Below are 22,338 nucleotides of genomic sequence, written 5' to 3'. Positions count from 1 at the left end.
AGCTCAAAAATACCTTCGACATGAACTGCGTGTATGTTTGCAAGCACTTGGTTGTCAGATTGGATACTTTATCTTTCGCGGCCTCCTGCAAAAAAAAAAACGATTGGTAACGAAGACAATGTTAAATTGCAAACCGAGTACGTTGACCCTTTATCTTTATGGGTACCCTTCCCCGAAGGGGACACATACTGTTTTTGTCCGTATTTTTTTTCTGTCTAACGCTGGTTTGGTCAAGAAAGCGTGCTTCAAGTTTATTCAAATTTGGACAGATGTTAGTTAATAATCCGAATTTGGTCCCCGTGAAATTTCACCCCGAATGACCCAGCGGTTTACCCACAGACCCCCAAAACGTAAAATTTTTAAACGCTCGTTTGGTCAAGAAAGAGTGCTTTAAATTGATTCAAATTTGGACATATGTTAGTTATTAATCTGAACTTGATCCTCCAGAAGTTTGACCCCGAATGACCCAGCGGTACACCCACAGGCCCCCGAAATGTAAATGTGTCTAACGCTCGTTTGGTCAAGAAAGACACTGTAGGCAGAAGTCCCAAGAGAGTACGTTTACGAATAATAGGGCAGAGCGGGAGGACTCAGCTTGACGTCGGACAGACGTTTTACGAGACGCCGTTTCGGTGATTAGAAATCAGCTGTTTTGCACAGCAATGCTATGCTATGTCGTTTTATTAAGTTATCACTCACATTTTCAGTTTTGGCAAAGGTTTCACACCTATGACGTGATTTAAACCAAATAACCGTGCTCCGGTTTCGTATATGTCAAGAAAAACTTTGTTAATCAAACTAAATATGAAAAAATAAACTTGACATTTTTGCAAGATAAATGTTTTTTAAATGCTCGTCGTCAGGTTGGCCGCTGCATGACCACGGGTTACTTAAGGTCGATTAGTTGGTATAACTAACACAGTTCAGAACTTTCTTTCGTCATAACGTAGCGTTGTTGTTTTTTTTTAATCAAATACTCAAGGCATGTATAAATTAGGTCAAACGGTGTTGTTGAACACTAAGGACGGCGTGCTATTGAAAACGGTGTCAAAAGGTCAAACAGTCGTTTGGTGTGTGCACCCTAAAAGGTTACTACAGGTCAATGGTACTCGTTTTGCGAAACAAAGTCAAATGAAAAACAATTTGTTATGTATACACTTGCAGCAAATCGCTTTTTAATTTAAAGTCTCTGTAACACAACTGTTACAGCTTTCTAAAAAAAATTGTGTTTAAAACCCGACCATGGACGACAATATCTGGGTCAAAGCAAGAGATTAAATTGAAAGTATTTGTTTCGTTCTTTTTTAATGTTTTTGTAAGTATACGACAATAATAGTGCAAAAAATACAAACATTTTTTTTTATTGTTGGGTTAATGCTTTCTAAAAATTTGTTCTTATGAATTCGCAACATTTGTTTACCGTAAATCCGCACAAACACGCGTGTGGGGACCCATTTGTTTTTGTTTACAAAAACAATCATTTGTGTAGATCAAATGATGTGTATAGTAGATTGATAAATATCGAAAAGAATATATGAAATTGAAGTATATCAGAAAGCCACCATTCTAGTTTTTTGAAATCATTTTTAGTTTCTTACATGTGCTAAAAAATTAAATTCAATGCGAACCTGTTGTCGCGTTATATGATGTAAATTGTGATTGTATTGTTTCATAATTTCATCCCGCAATTCCTTTCGATATTCGTTTATTTGCGCATCAAGATGTTGAATTTTCTCAACTGATTTGCCAAATTCCTTCAGGGCTTCTTTCAAGGCCTCTATGTGTTTTTCTTCATGTTCACTTAGGTTGGTTTCATTCTGTAGTGGCATAAAATAACATCCGTAATGCAATTACTACAAACAAATGAAACAGCAAATTACTCACCTGGGCCATTTTAAGACTGTATTCTTTCGTTATTTTTATGACAGATTGTTTCAATTCGAGAATGACTTGGCTCTAAAAATGATGTTTTTTCACCGAACATTTTTTTAACAAAAAAAATGTCATACTTTTTTATCTTGGTTTTGATATAGCAGTATCTTTAGTTGGTTTTCGTAAAAGTTACTTAGTTGGGATTCAAAATACTTTTTGTCCTCGCTGGGTGGCGCTTTTTGCCATTCTGAGCATTCAAGCAAAAAATTTTCTGCTGTTTCTTTGCTTTTTTTGTGGAATGCTAGCAACGCTTCATCACTCAAAAATGCATTTTTTTCCTGAACAAAAGAAACTGCTGTGATATTTACTTGACATGCATTTTTGTTACACTTCTCACCGATTTTTCAAAGTTTTTGTACTTATTTTGTGCTTGTTTCATGTTTTCGAGAAACATAATTCTTTGTTGTTCCTGTGAATAAAATTAAGTAAAAAAACACACCAAAAACCTATTAATTTGTTTTTACATTCTTTGCGTCAAACTTCGCTTTGTTTAAATCGTCATATTCCTTGATACGACGTTGCAGTTCATTGCGGTAATCTTCGCAAAAAGTTTTGTCATATTCCTTCGACTCTCCATCAAATTTTTTAAATGCTGATTTTCTTGCCGCTTCAAATACTTCTTTAAACCTGCTTCGATCTGTTTCAGGAATGTCCTGTGCGAAAAATGGTTGTGCTTAACGTCCTCAAAAAAGGAAAACTTTTGCGACTCTTGGTTTTGTTGATGCTGTAGGTGTAGGACTATACCATAAGTCCTATTTTTAAAAATTAAGTTTCTATATTTCGATGTCCTGTGTTTACAAATATTTGTTACATTTAGTGGATTCAGGAAAAAGAGTTTTTTGCGTAGAAATACAGTTGATAAAAGGAACTTACTTGTTGTTTCATTTCATCCTTAAACTGTTTCAAGCATTTTTGCCCCAATTCTTCCATAATATGTTTGATATTTATCTACAACAGCGACGGGTAAGTTTATTAAAATTACGTTTTCTAGGTGTAGGCCTAATTACTTGTTCAAGCAAATTATTGTGTGACATTTTATGAAATATTTGTTTCATTTTATCCTCTAAACGGCCGCGAAATTTATCCTTCATCTTCCCTTCGTTTTCTTTGTCAAATTTCTTGAGTATTTCATTTTGAAATTTAACATGATAATATGTCTCATGATCAAACAGCTCCACTTTCACCATCTAAAAATAAATAAAATATAAATGTTAGTTTAAAACACGTTAGTTTGTCCTCTACGAGAGGATACAGCAACAAATAATGCTGAGTGCAGATTACAGTGTGAAGTGTTTATGAAACGATTAAGTTTATTCGTCCGTTTTAGTTACCAAACCTGTTCTTGCAGTTTCTTTTGAAATTCTTGTGCAGCTTCTTCCACTTGCTTCTCATACAACTTGGTTTGTTTTGTCTAGAAAATTCCGAATTCAATTAACTGCGCTCAGTTGGTCGCTGAAAACTCACCATATTTTGTTGGTTTTCCTGTTTAAACACCAACATGTGTTGATTTAGTTTTTTTTTCAACTTTTTCTGGAGACTGTCTTTAAACGATTCCCCGCCAAGCAAGACATGATCATTGAAATGCTTCAATACTTTCGCTTCTATTTCTTTTCCTTTTTCATCGATTTCATTATCCTCCATGTAAGGGTTGGGATCCTGCGAAGGAAAAGGTAAATCAACATGTAGCACGGATAAATAGGCTTGTAGCGAGGTGTTTATTTGAGGTACATCGTAATAGAATGACACAATGTACTAATACGCCGCATAAGACGAGAGTCAGAGAAAGAAGGCAATCTGTCCGGTTCGCTGTAGTATGCAAGACACGATAATCGTAGTGAGAGAGGCCGAATCACTTAAGATTTCGAACAAGTCCAATTTTGTGTCGATTGTCACTTCATTAAACTGGGCATTGTTAAGCAATTAGAGTATTTTTGTACCTTTTCAAAATCCGGATCATAGCGTAGGCCGGGGGCCAGCCCGAGCTCAGTGTTAGTAGCTCTACCGTGAATAAGCTATTGGTCTGGTGTGCGGAACGTCAATAAACATTATATTGTTTATATTATGTGGTTAACGGGTCTGCAACCATGGAGATGGTTAAAGCTAGTCCCGAGCCCACTTATAAACCACTTACTTTCAGTGCATTCCACTGCTGACGGCAAAATTCATCACACTCCGTCAAGGTTTTTGTGGCTGTTTGCTCTGCAGCGCTCTGCAAATATGTTGTGGTAAATCGTAAGGTAGAGTTATACTCAATAAATATAGAAAACAGCCTAATTTACCTGGAAAAGTGTCCCGATGTGTAGAGCGGTTTTAGAGTTAAAATCGTGCAATGATCCCGAGATAAAGTTGATCATATCTTGACCAGTTGCCTCTTTCCCACCAATTTGTTTTAATGCCAAAGTTTTTGGGGAAAATAAATCTCTGACAAGCGAGTCCAAAAAAATTCCGAACATTTTGTTCATTTCTGAAAAGCATTAAGGTACCTGCAGCTAACAAGGCCCATTAAAAAACTATTGCGTATAACTGAAAAACCATTTAACCGTTCCAGGCCAAATTCGGCATGATTGTTGCAGAGGTTGATATTAAACATCCATTAGATTTTGAGGACGTTTGCAAGTTTTGTTTTTGTAGGATAACAGTTTGAAAAAAATTAAAACTTGGGCCTTAATACAAACCTATGCTGTTAATAAAGCCCAAAATTTTCATGTTTTTAAAAATAGTCTAGAAACCAATCAGACTCATTTATACTTTGCTTCGGTCAAATAAATGTTCAAACAAGCAACGTTATTAACTCATAATACACATATACTGTTAACTAAGACATATAACTGTTAATCTGAAGGTACTAAAAAAAGAATAAACGACCCCTTGACATTTGATAACCAAAAATACTAAACGAAAGATTACTTCCACAAACATCTTATTCGGACATTTTATCTCCCTAAGAAAGCAAAAAAGCAAATTTTGTGCATATCAGTCGCCTTTACTATAAAAGACACTTGAGAAAATGACAAATTATCGTAGGGCCTTCAGGTACCTTAGTTAAAATTTAGATCAGAAAATTTTTTTGAGTTAATTGCCAACAAACTTTGAGATTCAAATTTGTTGTCTCCATCTTTTCGATCTTCAATATCCCTTCCAGGACGCGGCATCAAAAAGCACTGAACGGTTTTAAACGAAGCCTTGATGTGTTTTCGGACGCTCGTCAAATCTTCGCTGGCATTTTCTTTGACCGCTAAAACTTTTTCCAACACTTTTTGACCTCCCTCAAGCCCATAGGCTGTGGATTGATGAGGCCAGTCTCGGATCAAAAACAACAAGTTCTGAAACAAATAAACGACATTAGTCAAACTATTAGTTTTAAATATTCACTTGTGTTTGTTTTCTTGCTACCTGAAATGGTTTTGTGTTTTCGCTTGAGCTTGCAGTTTGTTTTGCAGTTTCTTGTAGAGCTCGTCCATAGTCTGTGAACAACTAAACATATAATGTAAAATTGCACGTCGTTTATCACACCAACTTTTTTTTACCTGAAGATTTTTCCTTTACCTCAGAAAACTATTTTACCTGGAGATATTGCAAGTTGTCTTCTTGTATTTGTTGTGAAAGATTGTAAATCTGCATCGAACTAATCAAAGTGCTGAAAGCAAATATGGAACTGCATTGGGTTACCGAACTTTCAGAGTCAAACAATCCTTGTGTGTCCATAAGAAAGACAGCAACCTGAGTCAAAGAGGACTTGAAAAATCTTCAGTGGCAGCGCCGTAAAAAAAACAAAGGGATTCCAGGGAGTCAAACCGCTTGTCATATTCAGGTTCGGTTCGGGTTCACTTTGTTCTGTTTTTTCGATTCAGGTTTTCAAAACCACATACTTTCGGTTTTTGTTTTGGTTTGGGCAAGATACCCTGTTTAAACCGGTTCGAATTCTCTTTTGTTTACTTTTTATTCTACCCATCATCTACATGGTCTTATAAAACTGCAAAATAATATAGCAGTTATCTCGCGTATTCTGCAGTTCGCTCTGTTTAAAAAAAGAAACAAAGTAAGTTGTAATAGAGGCCGCATTTTTAATGGTTCGGTTCGGGTCAAGCGCCAAAACAAAATACAGGGTTCAACTTTTGGGTTTTAAGGAAATCGTAATTGACGGTTTGGGTTTAATGAACTTAACCGGTTCGTGGCTTCGGGTTTAGTTCCTGTTGGACTCCCTGATAATAATACGCAATTATGTCATTGTAAAGGAACCAAGTATATAGGCTACCTCTCTTCCTTGTTTATCTTTGATGACAAAATGTTTACTGTAGATCAAAATTCCTTGTGTGTCTCTTTCCATTCCTCCCCTCCATGAAAATCCTTCCAAATCGTTGCTGTTTGCATACATCCAGTTGTGTTTTTCAAGCTGGAAAAAACAACGTAAATTAGGAGGCTTATATAAAAAAATAAAGTGTCAAAAGAGTTTATGCCAAACAATTTGAGCTGGTTAGGCCTATAGTCAACGTGTTGCAACAGAATTTTACCAACACAGTTTTGGCGAACAAAGCCTACGAATCGTAGCATCGGTGGTTAAAATAATTCAAATGTATAACGAAGTTTTACCTCCCCCTTTTTCTTTTCAAGCTTTTTTAAATATTTGATAAACAAATTCATCAAAAACGATTTTCCTTTTCGGAAAGCTCCAGAGATTGAATAAATTGCCACCGGCATATCCTTCACGTCTTCAAAGATATAATTAAGATTTTTCTCCGTTTGATGTGCACTTTCTTCGGGAAAAATAAGGATCGGCTTCTCATTTTTGCCGAAAATGAAATGCTAAATCAATAGTACAAAAAATGTGTTGTACATTTTCTCTTTTTTACAAATTTGTGACGTTATACCTTCGTAAATTGTTTACAATCTTCACATTTTTTTTTTCACATTCGATATGATAGTATCCTAGTAAAGGTTTGGTAAACTAATTTATGGACGAAGAATCTTTAGAAAAACTAATCTTGCTGTCAATTTACCTGCGATGTGCTCTTTTCTTCACCAGTTTGTGCATTTTTCTCGGTTTGTGGGTTTACTGCACGATAATGCGCAAAATGATTTACTCAGTGTAAAATCGGTAAACAATTGTGTCACAAGTTTACCAACCTCGTTCTCTTTCATCATTGTAAGCTTCACTCTTTCCGCTGTCAATGTTTGTTTGACCCTAAATAACTGTGTTTTATAGATATGATATGACTTGCTGCAAAAGGAGAAAGCTTAGTACCTTACTAGTAACTGGATCATATCCGGTTGCCGACATTGATCCGGCTTGCACTCGGAAACTATGTCAAGGTGACCAAAAATTGATGACAGCAACCAGTATAGTATGGCGGGTGATTTCTACTTTTATCAAAACTTTTTGGCTATTGCCTTGAATGAACAAATAGTGTTAGTTTTGTATGTTTAAAGCAGGGGGCGATGGTGACCATTTTTGGACTTGGCCGTGATCGCTGGTCTGCCTCGACGCTTCAGGGCTGATCCCAGATATGAATTCATGTTCATCTTAACTGATACTGGTCAATCTGGCGATCCCCTACTACGAAGCTGACATGTGCAGCATATGAGGCAGGCAACGGTGCTTGTGATTCGACTTTTGGCGGATTCTCCACTGAGCCTGTGTAGCTCAGTTGGTAGAGCGCGAGTCCCCGAAAGACTCCTGTCGTGGGTTCGAATCCCACCGCAGGCTAGATTTTTTGAGACTGTGCTAACTTTAACTTACAAGCAGATTTTATTCGGCCTTCAAACAAACACCAGGGACACGGTGCGCTTTAGTTTGAACATGCTGCTATTGGAATACATTGTGTTTGCTGGCGATTGTTTTTTTTTATGAGCAGGGTTTTTTTGTTTGTTTGTTTTATTTGTTTCTTTCATTGTTTGTTGAGCATATAATTTGCCACAGGGGATATTGAGGCTATATATAGTGACAGGTCATACCTTTTAAATACTTGTTTCGGTTTCACACTTCCTATAGGCCGAATAGCGCTTCCCAAACTGCGAAGTATTTCTATCATTTAATTTGGTAAATCTAGTGTAAGTTGTAAAAGCATATAGAGCCAATAAATGATAGTGTAAGTTGATGTTGAACATATTGGATTCTCCTCTGTAGAGTAACAGTCCATTACAGTGGCGGCTCGTGCCTAAAATTTGTGGGGGTGCTGTTTAAAATTTTAGCCTTAATTGAACATATATAAGTTGGCAATATATAGAAAACCTACATTTAATTAGCAACTAATCTTAATTAGCAACTCCATTGTGACGTAATTTTGTTACGCAATAATGTACACGAGTGTAAACAGCAGACGGTATCATTTGTGTATTTTGTTTACTTGCACAGCGACGGCTAAACTGTTTAGCCTAAACACCATAACATGCAGTAATAATGTGGAACAAAAACACACGTGACACAGACTCGAAACTAAGCGGTTGTAAATACGGTAAGACACAACAAGAATATAGAAAAAAAGTAATGATTCGAAAAAGGTCGAAGTATTTCAGTTCGACAACATTTAAAAAATGGTCATGTTTCATTTAAGTAACCTTATGGTCACAGTCAGCGTTTTCAACATATTATAAGACACTTCACAGATTATAATTGTCACACAAAAAACTAGCCATACAGCTGTTTATTGGAATCATAACTGACAAATTTAACAACCATTTTACATTTGTGTCAGAACTTGTTTATTTTAACATCTTTTTTTGAATTTTTGTGTACAGACTATTATTTGTCTTTTAGATTCTTAACTGCTATAATTGCTGCTTTATTTGCTGGCAAATAGCTTATAATTGCTTTTTAAGTGCAAAACTCCTTCAAGCTTTAAAATTTACAACATTCTCACTTAAATTTAAACCATATTATTAAACCTTGTGCTTCCTTTTTACAACCAAAATGAATCATAAAGTTATAGTTTGGGCATGATAATTGGTAGCTTCTTCCTTGATTCCAAATGACAACTGAGAAACTGTTTTTTCTATTTAGTAGTACTAGCACTGCAACTGCAAGTCTTTTGGAAATAATGGTGTTCCTAACAAAAGTTTGCATCCTTTTCAGTGTCAAAAAGAACTGTTTTGCCTTTGAAGGACTCATTGAAACAGCAAAAAGGATTTTTCATCCTAGTAATTTCACTTGTCAAAACATCATCTAGATTATTTTCAAAGTAGCCATGAACATCAGATCTACAGAAACATTTTCATTTCAGTAACTAGCTTTTCTTTGTCAACAATAGGATGTGCTTGGTGGTCACTACTATCTTGTCTGTAGAATGTTTATTCTTAAGAAACACTTCCTGTGAAGCAATTTAGCAGCTACTGTTTAGACAAACAGTACATGTCCATTATATCAATACACATGATTGCACTTGGTTGCAAATACTGTCCACATGGTGTGTTAAGAAACCAAAACTTTAAATTGTCTTCAATCAGGTATTTCAAAAATCATGTTGCTTTGTTCTGCATTTGATATTGCCTGAATTTCAGTCAGGCATTTAACTTGGTGTATCATCAGCCATGACAGCGACAAAAGAAGCTCTTCCAATTTCGGCCCTTATCTCATCACGGTAAATTTGTAGAAGGCAGTCAAGTATTTCATTTTGAATTGTTTTAGAAACCCCTTTGAAAACTGTACTCTAAGTGTTTTTTTTAAGTCTGGGTCTAACTTTGATGCAAAATTAACTAATCCTTTAAATACCCCTGGATTAGGAGCATTATCTTTTTCACTATGTCCATGGACACGTGCACGTAAGGGAGTTTCAAAGTTTCCACAGAACAAAATGCAGTCTATTATTTTGGACAAAATTAGACATATTTTGGTCACGTTTTTTTTCACTTTTTTGTTGTGTTCAATAATTGAAAGTATATACGCCTCACTAAGCTTTTCCTTAATATTTACAGTTCCCAAAAGTGAAAGTGAAACATCATTGTCCACATGCTTCTTCTCGTGTTTTTCTGCTTTCTCACCTATTTTGGCTACATTTGTAAAACCATCTTTTGTCCAGCATTTTTCATCACCTCCAAACAGCAAACATGGAAAACAGAACAGTGCATTTTTAACTTCACAACCACAAAGCCATTTCTTTTGATACCATTCAGAATTAAAACTGCGTATATATTTCTTGTTGTGGCTCATTCCTGGCTGACAAAGTTGAATATCAGACGTTGGACGCCCTTTTTTCTTTATACTTACCTTTTCAGAACCTTATAACTGCGAAAACTTAAGTTACTGAAGCTCACTTACAGTCACCGAATGAGAATCGTGAAAAGCCATGATTAACCTTTCAATCAAAAACTGTAAAAATGATTAAAAAAGAATGACTGTCGTACTGTACTCATTGTCGAACCTGATGGTACACGTGATTTGCTTTGGCACACAATAAACGCGGAACAGACAACTACTTCCGGGTGCCCAGGTCACACGCTACGTGATTGGTGGAGCACCCTGGCTCCTATTTCGCCCAGCATGTAGCTTTTTAAAGTGCGCATGCGCAGAACCGCAAAACGTCAGAAAATTGGAGCTGCAGTTCCAGCATAGATATACATTAGAGTTTCCAAAAAAAAATTTTTTTTAATGAAAAAAAAGTGATTAGGGCGGAAATTATGCTTATTATATATTGCTAAAGAATAAAAAAATAAATATAATGAAAGTTATTTGTAATATTATGGTAGGTGTATTAAGTAAAAATATCTAGGGGGTGCTGCAGCACCCTAGCACGAGCCGCCCCTGGTCCATTATTTTCAATCAAAGAAAGGCGATTGTTTGCGCATAATCGTAATATCATCTTGTCTATGATGTAACAAACTTTTTCTTAGACAACTAATGGATATGAAGCTAAGGCAAAAGGTGGAGCTATTAACACCGTAACGCAACTGACATCTAAAAGTGCTTAATTTCCGACAGGTGGCGCAAAGAGCATTTTTTTACATTTAAAACGTTACATCTTCAAAAATGCTTACGGTTAGAGCAATTAGGGTCGGGGTAAGGTATTAGCATTTAAAATTCAATAAAACTAACCCAAAAATTAGTTACTAATGTAAAATAATTAAAAAGTTATTCCCCAACCCAACCCCTCTTTAGCCGTGGATGTCAGTTGCGTACGGTGTTAGTAGTTCTACCAAGGCAAAAATGCTATTACCACAGATCGTTACACTTATTGCCCCGGTTACGTCGCCAACCATGTGATAAACTAGTTTAACGTTTGGGAACTAAATTTTGAGAGTACAGTTTTCTTCATATTTTCTGGTCCGTGTAACGGCAAGCCATACACACGATTGTCATCAGCCTTGCGTGTGTGTGAATTGTGTGCGTTGCTAGGACGATGCGGAAATGGCGTCATATTTCCGATTTTTGTGTTTTAGCTTTATTAGCACTATCTTGAGATTAGCAATCATGACCACACACACACATTAAACTCGACACAACTATATGACACTGTTCCAAGGCAAGTCCACATACATACAATAATTTTGTCTTTACCTAATTCTTTGCAAAAGTAATAACTATATCAGTGTAAAAAACTCTTTGGTACATCAATGGGATTTAACACTTACATTGCATCCGGCCGACACCCCAAAAATGTGAATTCTCAATGCGGTGGCCGGTCGTTTAAAAGTTGCTCGCAGGCCGCAGGTTACCGTTGCCCATGCACCCTTGGTCTCAGGCAGGCCAAACGCCTGCGCACTTTGTTGCGTGAGAAAGGTTTGTGTTGTGATGGTTATTTAAAAAATGGTAAACAAATTTGATGTATACCAATACATACAAAACTAAAGTCTAGTTTGAAATGAAATCACCCCCACACCAGCAGTTTCCCGGTGATTACTGTTCTCTATACATCAATATAATTCAAAGCCTAGTGTATAAACACTGTTATAAAAGCGATCGCTTTATAACAATGTTGTATTCGCTCACAGGTACTGAAGATGCCATAAACATTTGGTGAAATATAAGTTATATTGTGTGAAAATAATGTGTACAACGGTTGATTCTGTTTGGACTAGGCTTATGCATTGGGTTTTGGATTATGCCAATACATACAACATACGGCAAAGTACATAATTAGCGTTGGTGACGTACGGGATGGACCTTATTATCTCCACTATTCATAAGAAAGAGGCTGGTACCAACTAACAACACAGTGACATAACTTTAGTTCAGAGATGTAAAACCATAGTAAATACGTCACGAATTTGACGTCCAAACTTCAGACAAAACAAAATTATCTTGTTTTATGAAAAAAATCACAACCGGTTCGGACTAAAAGGAATTTTGGTTCACAACTTCTGACATGGCAGTACAAGAAAAAAGAGGAAATTTATATCCATCCTTTCTATGGTTTAACTTACAACAAAACTTTTAAAATACTTCAGATTGAATAAACCTAAAAGACAACATTACATTTATAACTTTTCCAGGTTTTCCATACCCGGAAAACTTTACTGAACGAATCTCATACAACTGCCTCCCTGCGCTTATGATCCACAGTTCCACACAGGATTTCTCGCGTGCGCCCACGAGCTGCCCCGCCGGCGCAGTGACGTACACACAGACATTTCCGGCGTGGGCTAAATCAAACTTATTTAGGCAGCACTCACGCGCTCGTTTTGTTTCACGGGGTTCGAACCCAGGACACTTCCGGGGGCAAATCCAGATCAGTTTTTTATGTTTGTATGTGAGTTATGCGCGCCAGACCATTCGGCCAAGTCACGAGCTCGGCAAAACACGAGCGTGGTTTCAAGCTCCGCGCCACCTTGTGGGCGAAACCTCACGCTTTGCAGCCGAGTCAAAAGCGTACGGTCGCGCGCCGGCGTAAAACGCTGGCTAAAAAAACAAAACAAACTAACTATGCGCTGGCGCGCAAGCGTGAGTGTGGATCTATCCTAATTTAGGCTATCTTAACTTTTGGACACTTTGTTTACCAGAGATTAGCCGAGCGATTTTCTGTTGCCACCAACATTAAACAAAAAACACCAAAATTACACATGTTAATTATTACCCGAATGTATACGACATTCCGACAATTAGTCCAGAAATTAGCAGTTAAAACCTCAATGAAGCTGATTATAAGAAACAACATTTTACGCGCGACACCAAAATGAGAGAATCTAAAGAATTATTGTTTGCAGCTTGGGTGTGCTTCTAAAACTTTCACAAAAAAGTCTCGAACGAGGTTTTAACTGCTCTCTATTACAGTGGTTCTCAACCTTTTAAATTTGTGGACCGGTAAACTTTCCAAACAAATTTTGCGGACCGGTTGGCTTTCAAAATCAACCCAAAGTGTAATCACGACAAATATATGCAATTCAAAAGAAGTATGAAAAATTCATTTTAATGAGAAGTTTGCTGCTCTCTGTTTAATATCGTACGTGTTAAACGCGGTAGTCAGAATTGTTGTGTTAAGATTAACAGATTTGAGTTTAATTTTTCAACATTGCTATCCCCGATTTGGGCGGGACCTCTATGCATTTGTCTGTTGTCTGTTTAACACGATTATTTCGTAAAAAACTTGTCGCATGATTCTTGATGTTGGCCTTGTTGACTGGAACCGACAGTTTCCAACAATTTATGCTAAACATTGCCGAAGCAGTTAACAGTCAATAAATTGATCGTAAAATCAGTGCACAAGTCCAACTCGAAAGCGACTGCGTGTCATAAGCTCTTTGGTAGCATTGTTGTCACGTACAGTAGGCCAGGGGTGTCAAACTCGTAGGGTTCGTGGGCCACATTGCAGTTTGGAAATTATGCCGAGGGCCGCATGTGATTTTTAATCTAGTTTTATACACTTAAACAACCTTTTCGCTACGACGGCCGCATTGCAGATCCTTATTTCACCAACGGACGCCAATTACCTGCTGGTTTTTGTTTTCAAATACAGATGTAAAAAATAGGTTTGTATCGTATGTACCATCTATTGACGCCCCAAAAGCCCAGATTAATTTCCAACTTGATGCACAGATTGAGCTGCACAATGTTGAAAATTACGTCACAATCTATATTGTGACGCTTTTCGAACCTGTTTTTTCGCATTGTTTGCACACAATAGGTCTACGAAAAGTCTGGCGCATATGGCTGCTAGGCTGGTAATACTCTTTTCAGTAACACAAATCTGTTTAGGGCAGTTTAAAAATCAAAAGTTTTGGCAAAGGAGTTTTAATTACATCACGGCCACCAGTACAAATATTTTAATGTGGCCGTACAGCCTCAGGTTGTACACCCTGGACTGAAACTTTGAGAAACGGTTTAATTACTATCGTTTCTATTTATAACATATGAATTTGCAGTTATGAACTAAATTTCGGTAAATGTATGTTTAAATAATAGATTTCAATTTGAAAGTAAGAAATATTTAGTATAATTAGATGAAAATCTGACAAAATACTACAATTGTTGTTGACTGTTTGTGGGCCGCATTGGAGGGTTTCGTGGGCCGCATTGGAGGGCGAGTTTGACAGGCCTGCAGTAGGCTGTAATCCCTGTTCAGATTGTAAAGATTCCTTTCGACAATGTGTAGACGTTCCAGCTAAAAGATCATCATTAAACAAGACAAAGACGAAAAAAGATCTCGAAATTGTAACTGTCGGGAACCGACGGGCGCATGAGAATTTAAATGTTGGGAGTTTAAAAGAATTATTCTCTTACCACATGCAAGACTAAAACTTAATTTGATTTGTCGTTACGTATTTTGCACATTTTTGCAGAACATGTACAACGGTGAGTGTTTTGGAGAAGCTACTACATGGCTATACTGCCCTCTCGTGGGGTATCCACAGTCCGTCAAATGACGTAATGCTGGTGTCACATTACACCAACTTTATGAAACTTTGTATTGCTCAAGGCATAGGAAACAAACAAAGGTAAAACTCAGAAATGAATAGGAAACAAATTTAAGCAACAAAAAATTCCTGCGGCCAAATTACGCTTGAAAACAATATTTTAGTGTTTGTCTGCCAACTAATAAAAACAGTAAAAATCAATTTGTTACTGCGGGTTTAAACTACACAAGTGCTTTTTTGGTTGAACAACCTGGTTGTGCTGATATACATTACTCATTATTAGTGAAACAAATTTTTAACAAGAAGTAAAAACTGCATAGATGTAAAAACAAATTGTACTGAGTTCAATCCAACTTCCGGTTGACAGTTATTCCCATCTCATCCTCGAGAATCGCTTCAACTCTCGATCGTTCCAGTTTATCAAGTTGATCTCCTGGATTGCTGTTGTCTATGAAGGGAGGGACCAACGCTTCGAACCTGAGTGCTGAAAAACAATAACATTGAAATAAGAAGTATTTTTATGCTTAATCGGTGAAAGAGTGGTTGAGTTACTAATTTACTAGGACATATTAAATTGTTTCTATTAGTCATCATATACATTGCTAAATTGTTGTCAAAAATAAGTGGTCTAAACAGTGTGCACTGTCTGCAGCTTTTCAAGTATTGACTCAATGCTTTTATATCAAAATCAATATCTTTTAACAAAAGCACATGTGAATAATAATGCAGTTGTGTAACCTGTTGGTTGTTTACTAAAACTGATTTCTGTGGAGTATAATAAACCAATATAAAGTGCATATTTTGTGTTCCATATTTTTGTAAGCAACCTTTGAGTGAAGTTGGCTGACAAGCGATGAGATGTTTAATCTCGTGAGCTCTCATGGCTTGGTATTGCAATCTCATCACTCGAATTCGATTCCTCGCTTCAGCAGCTCTGAACAAGTAGAAGTAAAATGGGTAATGTCTGGCAACAGCAGTTCCCAACCTTTCTGGTGCTGTGACCCCTTGATTGGCAAATGACCCCAACATTTACCAAGTTGCGGTGACCCCAAGGATAAAATTAGTAGGCTATATATTAAAATTGAGTGTATTTTTTCTTAACAATAAGTGGTCCAAGAGTTTATTTTATTAGGGCTACTGGCCCATGGCCTAAAACAAGTTGGGAAACCAATTTATTGGATTTGCTGTTAATACAGTAATCATTGAATAGGCTTAATATTCACATAGATATACTGTTTATCACAAGTTGAATAAACTTAATATTGTTGATGTTGTCTCACAAAACATTTGTATAGTAAACCATCATACTTGAGTTGCCCAATCAGATTGCTGTGTTTCAATCTTTCTTCTTCTTCTGGTAAGTTTTTGTGTCCTTTCAACATTTTGTGTCTTATTTTCACTTCTTTTACGCGTTTCTGTGTAGCGTCCAACCTGTCTTGGATATCTTTCTGTGGCTCCTCATACGCCATGTATCTGAACGATAAATTGTACGATGCAACAAAACTTTTAATTTGAGGATTTTATATTAAAACATTGAAATTTCCAGCCTGAAAAAACCTATATAGTTGTATTTTTATTTTTTGTGGAGCTCTAAACCGTCAGAAAAACTACCGAAGAAATAAATTGACTTTTTACCTTGCCTTTTCTTGTGGTGCCATTTTCTTTATTTCATTTGGTGATTTTTTCTTCCAATTTTTGGGTTTCTCTTGAGCACCATCATTTGGCATATTTACTTATTGTTGCTGGAATCTAAAATCAACCTAAATTCCTAATTAGTTTGTGCAATTCAATAGACGGTATTGGTTAATAAATGTTAACCTTGAAAATGTTCAATCTAATTTTGACCTCACAGTTTTCTAATTACTACTAAACACTGTCACTTGGCAATGCGTATTCTGCAAATGAAAACAATTCAAACAGCGAAATCACACAAATGCAAGCAATAAAAAAATACCTGCAATGTAATTATGTTTTAACAACTAAATAAACCGAAAACTGTTCAACCGTATCGTGACGCATCGCGCATTGTCATGGCAACTATTTTACGCTGTACATAAAAATCTTACATTTTAAACAAAATATTTTAATTCTTTGTTTCTTAACAACAACAAATGGATCTTTCTTGTATAAGAATTAAAGCTATGAAAAATTTAAAAAAAAATCAGTCTAATTGACTAAAATATGTAAAAAAATAAAATTACTTTGGTAATATTTAAATCGGTGTAACTGAATGTATAAAATAAGCTGTGATATTAAATAAGTAGTTTTTTTACTTCTATTACTTTTTGCATATATACAACATGTTTTTCGCTTTCTGGACATTTCGTTTCTGCGCTACTTGGTGGGCACGTGCCAATCATTACGCAGACTGCCCAGGGTGTAATTATCTTCCATTGAGCTGAGGTTACAACCGCTCTGAAAACATATAATTGCTGTAAGGAATTTCACATGCACAGTCAGTTTGTGAGTTGCCAGTCGCGATTCGCTTGTTGGATTATAACGACAATTTTCTGCTCGCTTTTGTTAAGAGGCGCCTTTTTTCTTTGCACGCGCCGTTCTTAAGTCAATACAAGCACTCCTGTTGTGTTGTGTGAGCTCACAGGAGTCAGACCTGCTGCTTCTAGTTGGGAACAAGTGAGGACATTCGAGTTTGGCCAAAACTTAAACTTGGTATTAAGTAAATGGAACTTAACTGTAAAGAAACTTCTAAAGGCCGTCAATAGTTTGGCACATAGGCTAACCACTGAATTGAAATGCTTAGTAAAGAACGACATTACCGTATAGCAGAGGCGAGGACATTCGAGTTTGGTAAAAACTAAAACTTAATGTCAAGCAAATGGAATTAACAGTTATGCAGGGTCGTGGGCGGTCTGGTACACAAATACTGATGTGAAATGTAGCATAGAAAAGAACAACATTGCAATAAATTGTTGAAATTGTATTACACGCCCAAGTTCAGTTAAGAAGTTAGCAGGTTTAAAAGGTTTGTGTCATTAAAGTTGCAGCCAAATTAGTTATGAACGTAATAATTTAGTTTGTATCATAGGTAGTGTAAATTGTTTTAAGTTAGCAAGTTGTATGTGGTATTCGTGTTGTACGTAATTCAGCATTCCAAACATGCGACTGAAATACTTGTGCAGTGTTGGCGGTCGTTTAAACACCCGTGTGAACATTCAACCCACAGCTGAGGCCGGAACGCGACTATGTTGTCGAATTCTGGGTGAATGAAACGCGCACAGTGGACCCGGTGTGGATTAACAGGAATAATGTTGTTCGTTAAATCATTTCCATTCTTCACCTGACCCCGTGTGGTCTCATGTTACTGGCTCGTCACCAGACCAGCGCATAGTCGACGTGCCTGGTTGTCTGCTGTCATGTCGCCTCAGTGAAAGTCTTAGAGCCGGAAACAAAATAAACTTGTGTCGTTTCGCCGACTCGGGGTCGCCTACTGTCAGTGGGGGCGGTGGTTACGTCATTATCTACCAACGGAACGGGGTAGGTTACATATTACATCAACTACCAACACTTTATCTCATGTCACATCAGGTTTGCTTAGGGCCGACGTTGTAGGTTTTAAATTCGTTTTCACGGAAACTATGGTTAATAGTTAGAATGCTGGATTGCTGAAATGTAATTTTCTATAAATTTCCAACAAACACAGTGTAATACATAAGCTATTGCTGCCAGGCATAATATCAAGTTTATAGAGCTCAATACATTTGTCAGAAGAGCTCTATAAAATTGAAACACAGTGTAATGTATTATTTAACAACTTGCCAATTCCACAAGCTTTTCAAAAACTATGTGGTAATGTAAAAGCATAGAGCCAAAAATCACTTTTCAAAACTATGTGGTAATGTTTATAAAACGCATACGTCTAAACTTAGACGTTGAAAAACCTACAACAAACTACTCAATCGTTTTTTCCCTGTAGTGCATGGGTTGTTTGCTCGCTTGCTATTGATCTTTAGTGTAGCGCGAGTCTCCCCAGATGACGTTGCAAAGTGTTAATTATTGATGGAAGTTGACGCTTCTAACCGACGTAACTCGTGGCTGTTTGGAGTGAAGTGTTGCTGCCAGTCTCTCCCCTGATAAGCTTATCACAAACCTGTTTCCACCGGAATGTGAAAGACTTCATCTGATATGGAAGTTAGTCTGTGTTTGACTTTTGAAGTCTGCAGTCATTAAGTACAGACTACAGAGTAAAGGTGAAATGTTCAGTGATTCAGTAAGATTTCAGTGATTTTTTTGGGTGGTCTTAACTCGTGGCTGTGTGTTAGGTTTTTTTGTATGTTAGGTTGATTTCATAATTCAGAAAACACATCACAAAAGTTTAAGAGGGTTTAGCGAGCAAGATTTCCGTGAAGTCAAACATAGTAATGCGTTGTAAACTTGTTGTCTCACAGTTGTAACAAATAGTTTATTCTTACGACTAAAGTTCGGTGTTTACTTTGCATCTTGGGAAGTTTAAATTCCATTTCCCAGCCTCAGGTCGTGCACAGTTTAAGCAGCCAGTCGTTCCTTGCAACTCGTGAGCTGTGAAACCGATTTTATCTCATCCTGGGATTGAAAGCTTGAGATCATCGGCAGATCTGAAGGTGAAAGTTGTTTGTGTAAGTTTCACGAGTGGGACGGTCGTTAAACCTGCCGCTGTCAGTTCTACATCAGAAGTTTGTTTCAGCTGAAATCTGAGCAACTCAACAGTGAGAATACGCGAAACCAGATAAATTGGGAATATTATTAGGTTTTAAACTATAGTTGAGGTCATGGTCGTCAGAAAGTCTTTTGTCCTGCGCCGAGCTTATGCCTGGTTGAAGTTGACTTGGCGACTCAACAAACACACTGCGTCCTCCCAAAGCAAATAAACACAGTAGTTTGGTTCGCTGAAGGTTGGGCCTAGCGTGTAGGAGGGAACATAAGTTATTTGTGAGTTTCAAGGCAACCAAGCAAATTTCCTTGCAACTGAAACATTGAGGCCAAACTTCGCAACCCGGTAGCATTTATATGAAACAAAAATGCATGAAAAACTTGAACAGGACCGTCGCTATAGTTTAAAACCTGCTGAAACTTAAGCTGCTTTTAAGTATCGCAAAACACGACTTTGTCAGAATCGGTGGTTTGGGATCGTTAAGCAAGTCTTACTTACTTTGCTCAAATTGATTTGAAATGAGAAGGAATTAACAATCGACGTATAACTTGAAACACAGCGCTACTCAATCAAACGGAAATCTCGCCCTTCCTGACTTTCTGGATCAGAAACTTTCAGATTTTTCATTATTCCAAAAATAGTTCGTGACGACACATGAACGTTTCACGGGCAACTCGCCGTGAAAAGTCATTTCATATCGTCATGGCAACTTGCCGTCAAAGCAACCGTACTTTTGTCTCGGCTCGAAAACAACTCGCAATAATTCGTGTTTCGCGCTCTGATTATAATTGATCGTTGTGCGATTTACGAGAAATCGTCCGTCCCCCCCATTCAAACCCACCCTAAACCCCATTCACCCACCTCGCCGTGTTCGAGCGTCGATTGTTGCCGGGACATCGACATAAATTCCTCCGCTTATTGTTGGAACTTGCTTGAGTAAACTTGCATGGAAATATGTCGACGAGTTTTACGCCGAGAATCTCGCACAGTTTACAGCCAACCTGAGTTTGTTGATTTTGTTCCCATCAACTTTTATTGAGTTTCCGATGAAGAAGTGTTGGATACAATAGTGACAGGGTAACTTCTGTCAACGTGTCTTCATTAAAACTGCGAGCAAATGCGATTTTTGTTCGGTGTTTCCAGTGTCGAGGTTGTTTCAGATTGGGTTGTGTGGCGCAATTGAACGCGAAGTGTTTGTGATTTTGTGTAACGCTGCGTTGGAATTGCTTCCCCTAACATAAATCCGTGATTGCTTTTCTTTGTTAACAAACTTTTTCTGTCATAAAGTACAAAGTTTCATCTGACAGAACTTAAGATTTGGTTTGGACCAATTTCTGATACTTTATTCGTAGTTAAAAGTGTACTTGATAATTAGCTGCTTTGAAACTAAAATAGAAAAGGACTGCAGAAAAATATGTCGCTATGATACGAACGTTCATTAGCAGCTGTTCAAGCACTTTCCCATCAGGCAGTCAAAATCTCTATCCCCATATTATCCTCATAAGTCTTAGCAGATAATCTGCATGGCTGGTTACTTAGCTTGCTTTTACAACTGTAATTAATGTTGAGCGCTGCTCGGCCGCGTGCAGATTTATTGCGCCCCCGAGGCGAATATACTTAACTAAGTGAGTTGAAACAAAATCGGATTGACTGCTGCTCTCATGTGCGCCGTGGGTTGGTTACATTGCGGTGTCAGTGGCGCAGGGCTGTGAAGCTGAGACCGTGTTATCTCAAGTTCAGTGAAGGGGCGTGAGTTAAGCACCCTTGAACGGCACAAAGCTGTTTACCAGCAAAGTTACCCCCTGTGTGTACGGGCGACATGTTGTGAGATAAAACACGTGCAGCTTTGTAACAAAGTTTGGCAACAACTGATGTGAGGTCATAAGGATTTGTTGGGGCAAAATTCTATTCTGTCTGTAATTTAATTGTAAGGCGCAGCGTTCCTGGCGGAGTAGGGATTACTTCTCGTGCTATTTGCGCTAAAGCCGCGCTTTTCATGAGCATTGTTCAGAGCTGAAGGACTCGGCCCTTGTCGGGAATACAAGGTTTGAATGGGACTTGTGACAGCAGCAGGCAAGACGCGCGGAGACGTGAAGCCTGTGAGATTCTGAATCATCGATGGTTTCATCCTCTGCAGTTTTGTTGTAGTGAACATGTTGTGTTGGTGGGAGCGAGTGTTGTGGACAGCGATGCGAGGCACAGATACACAACACTGAGTTGAAAAGTAGCTTAGCTAAGAACAAACTTGCTACTGAAGTTGCATTAAAGTCATGCTTGCATTTCCTAGTTGTATTTATATTGACAATACTGTTTGTGGTTTTGTTTAAGTTACAAGATCTCTGTACGTTTCTTTCTACTCGAATTGCTTCTTTGTGCAATTTCACGAAACGTTTTAAGTCCGGGTTAAGCAGTACATCAGTTTGACGGGATTGGTTAGTTGGGTGGATATTATGGTTAAATTTGTGAAGGAAATTTCTTTGTTAGTTTGTTAGTTGGTATTATTGTGATATTTTAGTGTGTGAAGGAAATTTCTTTGCGTCAGAATGGTCAGATTAAGGGTTTTGTGCCTCGTTTCATGAGTTAATGACCCGTGAGTTGTTTGTGCGCTACATTTACCGCAAAACATGAAAACATCAACAAACCGGAATAACCGATGGAAAGTTACCGAACATAAACATGTAGAGGTGGAAAATATTACACCGTAAAGTGGATAGTAATGGAGCTGACTACCACAGTCGGTCAGTTGCTGACGTTCGTTGTGTTTCAACCTTCACAGATGTTTGTGTTTGTGCGGCCGGGTCATGGCCCGTTGGGATTTAATGTTTATCCGATTAAATGTTCGGTATTTTGCAATTACAAGCTGTTTGTATGTGTTGGTGCATCTCCCTGTGTTCGACACGCTCCACCGAGCATCGTCCCCCGTTCTCAGCGTGGCGGCGTCAAAGTAGGTCAGCGAATTTGTTCTCCCGCATCCCATC

The 22,338-nt window shown here is 37.6% G+C and overlaps 2 protein-coding genes and 1 non-coding gene across 3 annotated transcripts; 1 reads left to right on the top strand and 2 right to left on the bottom strand.

Annotated features, from left to right (window-relative positions):
• Window positions 1–2,236: 2,236 nt before the first annotated feature.
• Window positions 2,237–7,210, bottom strand: LOC145237639 (atlastin-3-like). Its single transcript, XM_080100580.1, has 16 exons — window positions 7,175–7,210; window positions 7,057–7,114; window positions 6,930–6,985; window positions 6,523–6,735; window positions 6,188–6,325; window positions 5,497–5,652; window positions 5,326–5,406; window positions 5,021–5,255; window positions 4,212–4,396; window positions 4,064–4,141; window positions 3,397–3,588; window positions 3,269–3,343; window positions 2,940–3,119; window positions 2,806–2,880; window positions 2,397–2,585; window positions 2,237–2,341 (listed from the first exon to the last, which is right to left on the bottom strand). The coding sequence occupies exons 1-16, from the start codon at window positions 7,208–7,210 to the stop codon at window positions 2,237–2,239; spliced, it is 2,052 nt and encodes a 683-aa protein (XP_079956706.1).
• Window positions 7,211–7,562: 352 nt separating this feature from the next.
• Window positions 7,563–7,636, top strand: Trnas-cga (transfer RNA serine (anticodon CGA)). The gene has a single exon. It is a non-coding gene; the product is annotated as a tRNA-Ser (tRNA).
• A 7,013-nt stretch (window positions 7,637–14,649) lies between these two features.
• On the bottom strand, window positions 14,650–16,626 carry LOC145237692 (protein LKAAEAR1-like). The gene is made up of 4 exons (XM_080100653.1): window positions 16,348–16,626; window positions 16,021–16,185; window positions 15,540–15,646; window positions 14,650–15,196 (listed from the first exon to the last, which is right to left on the bottom strand). The coding sequence occupies exons 1-4, from the start codon at window positions 16,437–16,439 to the stop codon at window positions 15,057–15,059; spliced, it is 504 nt and encodes a 167-aa protein (XP_079956779.1). The 5' UTR covers window positions 16,440–16,626; the 3' UTR covers window positions 14,650–15,056.
• Between the last annotated feature and the right edge of the window lie 5,712 nt (window positions 16,627–22,338).

This window comes from Phallusia mammillata, chromosome 7 (genome assembly GCF_965637545.1).
Source record: "Phallusia mammillata chromosome 7, kaPhaMamm4.hap1.1, whole genome shotgun sequence".
Taxonomy (NCBI): domain Eukaryota; kingdom Metazoa; phylum Chordata; class Ascidiacea; order Phlebobranchia; family Ascidiidae; genus Phallusia; species Phallusia mammillata.
Note: the sequence above shows the minus strand (reverse complement) of the source record. Positions and strands in the feature narration are given on the sequence as shown.